Source organism: Suricata suricatta, chromosome 9 (assembly GCF_006229205.1).
Source record: "Suricata suricatta isolate VVHF042 chromosome 9, meerkat_22Aug2017_6uvM2_HiC, whole genome shotgun sequence".
NCBI lineage: Eukaryota > Metazoa > Chordata > Mammalia > Carnivora > Herpestidae > Suricata > Suricata suricatta.
Genome location: NC_043708.1, coordinates 106,620,586 through 106,628,904, shown reverse-complemented (window position 1 = coordinate 106,628,904; position 8,319 = coordinate 106,620,586). Strand labels below are relative to the sequence as shown.

At 53.2% G+C, this 8,319-nt stretch overlaps 1 protein-coding gene across 1 annotated transcript; it reads left to right on the top strand.

Annotated features, from left to right (window-relative positions):
• LOC115301948 lies at nucleotides 1-7,813 on the top strand. Its single transcript, XM_029951972.1, has 5 exons — nucleotides 1-17; nucleotides 422-517; nucleotides 1,049-1,160; nucleotides 3,571-3,660; nucleotides 7,357-7,813. Exons 2-5 carry the CDS (start codon nucleotides 424-426, stop codon nucleotides 7,691-7,693), a joined length of 633 nt encoding a protein of 210 aa, XP_029807832.1. The 5' UTR covers nucleotides 1-17; nucleotides 422-423; the 3' UTR covers nucleotides 7,694-7,813.
• The last annotated feature ends 506 nt before the right edge of the window (nucleotides 7,814-8,319 follow it).

Here is an 8,319-nt window from a genome sequence, read left to right as displayed (position 1 = left end):
CCGAAGGCAGCTCGCAGGTAGGCGTGGGGGTGGTGGTTGACCCCTCCCTTTGCAGCCACAAAAGAAGAATTCTCTTTTTGATAGCATAAAGCCCTGGCTCCTTTCTTTGCCTGCTGTTGTTGCTGGGCGGCCTGGACGGAGTTCTAAACCACAGAGGGTCACGGTGGGGCCCTGCATGTTACAGAAGAGGAGACGTGCCCTGAAACAGGGTGGGAGGCGCCCAAGGGCCCCCCAGGGTTGGTGGCGGACAGCACAAGGTAGAAAACCCTGCCATCCACCTGCGGACCTCTCAGCCTTACCGCGTCGGCTCTCAGATTCTGCAGAAGGGGGTCTGTTTGCTTGTTTGCTCGTTTGGGGGATCCAGCCCCCTGTACCACCACCAACCAGCCTAGGGTTGGGCCCTCTAATTCTCTTCTGTTAGTTATGTTATTGGTCATCGCGATATCAGCCCTGATGGCGGAGGGGGGCAGAGCCTCGGCATGGCCCCTCGGACGTCCAAGGCAAGGGAGCACACCAGGTGGGCGAGAACAGAGTTGGGGGCGGGGAGACCCTGCAAAGGAGCCCCGCAGGCACACCATTAACTTGTTATGTAAATACCTTATCCAATTATTCCTCCTCCTCCTCCTCCTCTTCTAACGTGGGCTAATCACTCATGCCTGGCTGCTTCATGAATATTAAACCCGGCTCCCTTGCCAAAGCATCTCAGCAGCAGCGAACCATGGCCTCTACGGGAGAGAACAGCGAGGGCCTTGAACCCCAACTTTAGTGGGGTTCCCCTTCAAGGGGATGGCCTGGGTGCCTCATTTTCCACACGCGTAAGAGACCCTGGGAACTATCATCTGCCTCTGTGGAGACACCAGGCTAGACTGAGGCTGAACAAGCTAGAAAATGATTCAACTTTTCTGGGCCTCAGTGTCCTCATCTGTAAAATGGGGTAGCAACATTCACCTCGGCAGTGGTTCTGATTCACCAACCAATACAGATATAAAACGGGACTGTGTCCTGCATATGGTTAGAAACGCCTCACTGATTTCTCCCTGCATAACAGAGCCCACAATTGCTCTCCGGGAGCTCAAGGCCTGGTTTCTACAGGCATCTACTGAGGAGGAGGAAGCCCAAGGCCCAGAGGCAGGGAAGGCAGGTGGCCTGTGGAGGCTGAGGTAAGACAGGATCCTATAGCCTGGTGTAGGTGCGGAGGGCTTCCTGGCAGAGGCAGCCTTGGCACAGACTATAAAGATTACATCCGTTGAGGTGCCTGGGTGGCTCAGTTGGCTAAGCGTCCAACTTTAGCTAACGTCATGATCTTGCGGTTCGTGAGTTCGAGCCCTGTGTCAGGCTCTGTGCTGATAGCTCAGAGCTTGGAGCCTGTTTTGGATTGTATCCCCCTCTCTCTCTGCCCCTCTCTTGCTCACACTTTGTCTCTCTCTCTCAAAAAAAAAAAAAAACATTAAAAATGTTTTAAATATATTACATCTATTCATTCACTCACACAGTCAGTATATATTTATTGAGCACCTTGAGAGTGAAGTCTCTCCCGCTCTCTTGAATCCAAGCTGGCCTCCAGACTTGACTCATCCAATAAGGCAGCGGTGACATTCTGAGGCTACATCAAAAGAGTCTTGCAGTTTCCACTTGTGCTTTTTAAAACACTCCAGGAGCCGTGGGCCTTCGAGAAGAAAGCCTGACTCCAGGCATTTGGGAGATGCCAGCGTAGGAGCTCCAGTCCAACGGAGCCCCGCCTTCCCACTTTCCTCGGTAAGGCAGCAGACCAGTGAGCGTGCCATTGGGGGTGTTGGACTCCTGCGCACCCGCTGAAGGCCACCCAGCAGCTTCCGTGACCAGTGAATGAAACAAGGGAACCACTCTCTGCGCCGGCCTGAACTCCCCACACTCACAAAACCGTGAGATACAATAAAAGGCTTGTTGTATTGAATGACTAAACTTCTAGGAAGTGTGTCCTCCAGCCATAGGTGAGAGTACTATAGCAGGGGAAGACAGACTGACGGACAAGAACTGTATCCAGTGGAGGAGAACCTACAGAGGATGAAGTAGGGGAGAGGCATAGGGAATGTATGTGTCTGTGGTGTCCGCGTGCCCAGGAAGCGCTCGCTCAGAGCACGATGAACGTGCGAAGACCCAAAGAGGAAGATTCATCATCATTGGCACAGAGGGAGAATGCACGGCTGCCAGCCTGTGCCAGCTCCTCTCTCTCACCGACCCTGACCCCTCTGCGGTCAGGACCATCATGTCCCATTTCCCAGATGAGGATGCTGAGATGCAGAAACACTGGCTACTTGGCCCAAGGTCTCCTGGTGAGAAGCCAGAGGGGGCCACCACACGCCGAGTGCCCCAAAGCAGTTCCTAACACCAAAAACAAGCATCAACCCCAACATGAGGCTTTCCACGGAGGTGAGATCCCCGTCCCCACTGCAGACACAGGTGAAAAGACAATCGGACTCCCCAGATCATGCCGGGGAAGGACCCCTCCTTCCCAGCCCACAGGGGTCAGCTGTGAGAGCTAGGGAGCAGGATGAACACTCGCAGGGCTGTGGGACTGGTGGCACGGAGACCCTGGCTCCCTTCAACCCAGACAGGGTGAGAGGAAAGGGAAGGAGAGGAGGGGGCTGGCGGGTACCAGGTCTATGTGAGTCGGCCATCAACAGGCCCGGGATTGGGAGAGGGGAGAGGGAGGATGCCACTGTGGTTGAGATCGGTGCTGCTAATAATTTATTAAGGATGATAACAATTGACACTGATTGACCTCTGACCCTGCATCAACCTGTTAATACAGCTCGTTAACTTCTCGCAACGACCCGAGAAGTGGTGATGGCCACCTTATCTGGAAAGACACTGTGGCTCAGAGGGGCTAAAGTGTCTGCCTGGAGTCACACGGCCAGCAAGCCCAGCGAACCCGGCTCTTTTCAGTCCCAAGGCCCATGCTCTTGACCATGGTGCTGCATCTGGAACAACTCACGAAAGCACCCCCCGCTCCCCTCCCCACATGTGCGAGTCTGTTTTAGCTGCATACTAACCACAGGGGACATCACCAGCCGGTGGAGTTTCGGGCATCAACATTCAGGGCTCACAGTTTATAGAAGGCTCGTTTTATTTGTACACAGTCTTGTTGGAGCCTCACAAGAGACCATGCAGTTGACATCATTCTTTCCCCTTTACAGCTATGGTAAAGCGAGAATACGGTCTCAAAGACAGTTAGCCATGATGTTGGCACTTGGCCGCTTGACCCTGCAGCCGCCTACCTGCAGCTTAAGTGGCTGCCCGTGGGCCCTGGCTGTGCGTTCCCCATGGGGACAGGTGGGCACCACCACTGTCACCCTTTCATGCAGCTCTGGCCACAGTGGCAGCCCAGGAGTGATGTGCGCACCAGGAGGGCGGCGTCCTGGGACCCTGCTCTCTGTGTGGTGGGCTGGACCAGCCCCAAGGGAGCTCTCTCTCTGCTCACAGTGTGCAAGGGCTCAAGACCAGGCTCTCGGTGCGGAGTGAGTTTGCTCTAAGCTGGGGTCCGGGGACTCTCGTGCTCACATCACACCCTTCTGCACTACTGTGTTTCAGGTCATGCTGGTGCCTTGCTTCCACGGGAGTCATCAAAGTACTTAATACAAGAAAAAGGAAGAAACGGTCAAAGGTCACAATGTGGCACTCGTAAGAGCTATCCCAAACTGATCCATTGCACTGATCATTAAGGAAAAGGAAATATTGAAAGGATGCTTTCATCTCTCTGTTTGGCAAAGAGTTAAAAGCCCCCGCTGAAGGCCATTGGGGGGAAGGTTGGGGGGTCAGGGGGTGGGGGCGTATAGAGAAACAGATACTGGCGGCAGAGTACATGTGTCACCCATTTTGAGGGTCAAATGAGCAATAGGGGGAGGAAATGTAAAATACACCCTTGTATCCAGCAGCCCTACTTTTAGGATGTGTCTTACAACCGTTGAATGCAGGGAGAAATCTAGGCAAGATGGCAGTTGCAATGAGGTGAGAAACTGAAAAACTAGACAAAACCTGAAGGCTGATCAATGGGGAATCCATTAGACGAATTCAATGCAGTAATAGGCAGTCATGAAAAGAATAGGTTACCTCCCCATACAGTGGCGTGTGAGTTAGGGCATAAAACTGCTCACAGCACACAGGGTGGGGAGAATGACACAAATCAATATATATGGAACAACTACATTTTGTTTCAAAATACACTTTTAAATGTATTTATAGGCTGATTTCAAAAATTTGAACTTAAGCACAGCAGGTTATTAACTTTTGTTACTTAAAATTTTTTAATGTTTTATTTTATTGTATTTTTGAAAGAGAGAGAGACAGAGTGCAAACAAGGGAGGGGCAGAGAGAGAGGAGGAGACACAGAATCTGAAGCAGGCTCCAGGCTCTGAGCTGTCAGCACAGAGCCCGACATGGGGCTCGAGCCCATGAACCGTGAGATCATGACCTGAGCCGAAGTCAGACGCTTAACAAACTGAGCCACACAGGGGCCCCAAACTTTTGTTATTTTAGGGGAGGGTCATTGGTATAAGGCGTGTTCTGCTTTCTATGCTGCTATGTTCGAAATTTCTTACCATGTCTTCTTTTATATCTGTAAGCAGAAGAAACGTATGGTTAATAAATCAATCAGTCAATAATTTAAAAAAAATAAAAGAGGGTAGAATCTGCGAAGCCAGAGAGCAGGAGAAATGACTCTCAGGGGTGGAGTGTGGTGAAGGCTGCAGGGACAGGAAGCTTAGATACAGCAGGGAAGGGGCTGTGCTGGGCATCTCTGAGGCCCTCGGGTCCCTTGGGGCAGGACCTCGAAACTTGGACACCTTGGAACTTCTCCAGGGTGCTCACGGAGGAGGGGAGGGTAGCTGGCTTCACAGAAGGAGGCAGAAGGGGAAGGGGGAAGGTCCCCACATAGAGGAAGATTCGGGACCGGAATGGATGTCCCAAAGCTTACAATTTTACAATTTAGAAGACATTCCCGCATCGAGGCATAGAACAGAAAAGGCACGATCCATAGGGGGCATGGAGGAAATCTGGCAGGGCTAGGGGATGGAGGTGGGGTAAACTAGGTGCGGAAGCACAGGACCTTGAGACCACCTGACCCTTCGATGCAAGTTCTCTAGGGACCTCCAGTCTCCGTATGTCCAAATCTCTGAGGGTCCGCCCCTGCATCTACGTTTTTAGCCAAATTCCCCCCTGAGGGTCAGGCAACTCTAAAGCTTGAGAACCAAAGCCTTGGAGACTATAAGGCCCACCCTCTTTATTTTAAAATGGGAACACTAAGGCACAGAGAGGCTGAGCCACTCACCCAAGGTCACACAGCCAGTGCACAACAGAGCTAAGCAAGAAGGCAGGTACTTGGTCCCCTGGAGTGTGACTCACTCTCGAACCCCTAGGCTCTCAGGTCCCTTGGGGCAGCACCTCGAAACATGGACACCTTGGAACTTGTCCAGGGTGCTCATGGAGGAGGGGAGGGGTCTCCCCGCTGCAATCTCTCCAGCTTACTTCCCTCCAGGCAAACCTGGGGAGGGAGCTTTTAAGCTTTTTAAGGCCAATGCCTTAGGTGCTTTTGTATCTCAACCTGATTTCCTGTCAATCGATAGCTTTAAATTACTTAGAATCTGCTCTGGCAGAAATATTACCAGACCAGTTCTGAGTCTTCTCAATCATTGCAGGGTTTTCCCAGCCCTCCCCACGGCCCCTGCCCAGCGGGTGATTTAAGACTGATACAGTGGTGGTGGTTGGGGGGAAGGGTGGTATAGAGCCACAGTCTAGCCACTCTCTGCCCAGCCCTCTCCCACCACCAGGCTGGCCACCAGACTGCTGGCCTGCAGCGTCTGCGACACAGGTAATGTCACTGCTGCTGGGAAATGACACAGAATGCTTGGTTCCCTCTGCTTGGACACCACCCCGACCACTTCCTCCTCTGCCCCATTGCCCAGTGCATCTGTAGCGCTGGGAGAAAGGCGCAGTGCCCCAGACCGTTCTGAGGAAACGGATGAGCTCCCTTACGGGCCGTTGCTCCTCCTCTGGGGACCAGCAGTAGCCCACTCAGCTGCCTCTCTCTCTCCTCTCTCTCTCTCTCTCTCTCTCTCTCTCATTACCTTTTGCTCCATACCCATGACTCCCTCACCCCCACCCCCAGCCCCAGAACTGGAGTCCCCATTCGCCTTAGGCGAGGATCAAACGAACACAGCCCTGCAAGCATCCCCTCCAAACTTAGTGTTTACAGCTTTGGAAGCTCCAAAAGCCAAGAGCCTGTCCCTGTCACTCACTGGCCCCGCAGCCACAGCAGCGGTCCAGCTGCCCAGAGGAAGACAAGGCGCATGGGCGGAAGGAGGAACAGGAAAGACACAGAGACCAAGGCTCTGCAAACTCAGCCTTCCCCTGGCCTGCAAGGTGCTGCTGATCCATGCTGGCCCTCTGCAGGGGTGCGCCACTCCCCTCTGCCTGTCCCACTTCCCTGCGGCCAGACCAAGGCTGCCTCCCCCAGGTGCTCCTGATGGCTCTGAGGACCCCTGTTCAAAGCCCCTAGAATCTTGGTGTCCCCAACAGGGTCCATTCCATGGTCCAATTACCTTGCTGTTTTATGGACCACCGAGGTGCTGACTGTGTGTGTGTGCTCACGCGCATGGGCACGCACACATCTTATTTACGCCTCTAAACTGCGGGTGCAATACTTCCTAACGGCTCCTGTGCCTAGCAGACTGCTGTCAGTGGTGGTTGGAGTATAATGACAGCGCCCCACCAGGAGACCAGGCCAGGGCTGGGACACCCAATCCTGACTCACTGTGCAATTCTGGGGTCTGGGGGTGAGATTAGTCCCCTTTCTGGTCAGTTTCCTCGTCTGCAAAATCAGGAAGGTAGACCCTATGTCTGCAAATTCCCTCCAGGAGATGTAATTCATCTACATAGCCCCAGAATGGTGACATCCTGAATCCCCGTCCCCCCTTGGCCCTCCAAGCCTCTGGCTCTGTGCTGGGCAATTGAGAATTCAATACATATTTAGCTGATTGATGTAAGCAAAGCATAAAAGTCACTGAAAGGGGACGTTAAGCTTCCAAGAAACACTGGAACCTTCCCTCGTATCTCTCTCCTGTGAATTCTCTCAGAGGGCAGAAAGCATAAATAAAGTAGGCAGCCGATATTTTTTCTCTTTAAAGTCAAAGACCCATAAATCATGCATGTGCGAATTCATTTCATAATTAACATCACTGGGTATACGTCTGTGAAAACTGGTGCTTCCGCCGGCTGAGATGTTCTGCTAATTAAAGGCTTATTTTGCGATGGGAATCATTTTGTGGGAGCTACTTCACAGGCACTAGTTGAGATCTTTTTTTTTCTTTTAATGACCCGTAGGCTCTGCAAAGTGAGTCAACTGATGGCGCTGAGCAGCTCACGGCTTATTAGACGCCAACATCGCGTGCACTCCAGGGTCCCCGTGCGCCAACGCAGCTATGGTCAGCATGCTGGCGGGGTCACAAAGAGCACGCCCACGCACAGCCTCAGAGGACCGAGAGGGACACAGCGGGCTTGGGAGATCACCGAGGCCGAGAGAAGGGGAGGGATCCGCCCGGGGCCTCCCAGCAGACCGGCAGAACCCAGTTTGGGAACCGCATTTCTTGCCAGTCCCCAAAGCCGCATCTGCGGCTGTCCCTCGGCCCCCGAGCCACACCTGCCCAGGGCCCCGGGCTGACTTGGGAGCTCTGGATTCGATCGCGGGGCTTGCCGCGCGATGAAGTGCTCGCGAGGTAAGCCTGCTCCCCGCTTTGCTGAGCACCCCCTGGAAACAAGAAAATTGGAAAGAGACAGCTGAGATGCAGTCTTAACTATTTTAATAATGTTTGGTACCATGGCTGTTGCTGGGAGATTAGCAGGGAAATGTAACGGTGTGTAATTTTTCCTAAGAATTCCATTAACAAAATCCAATGGGCAGATGGAGTCGGAGTGGGGGGGCGGGTTGGAGAGCTTTCTGAGGGCTTCCTGGGGAGGGAGTTTCTAGGCTTAGGAACTCAGCAGAAGCTCTGGGGTGGGAATTCCAGGTTCTCTCCGGCCTTACCTCATCTTTCCTACTCCTGCCTGTCATCCACGCGGAGATCAGGGAGACGGGGTTCACATCTCTGCCCTGCCACTGTCTCACCATGTGGCCTCAGGCTGATGGCTTACCGCTCTGAGTATCAGCTTCCTCGTCTGTGACAAGGGATGACCGTGCAGTGTTATTCTCAGGGGCAGAGCTGATGAACACAGGCCCTGGGGCAAAGTGGCCCTGGATAAATGCCTCCTGTTGGTGAGCTCCCCAGATATCTCCTGGGGACACCCTGA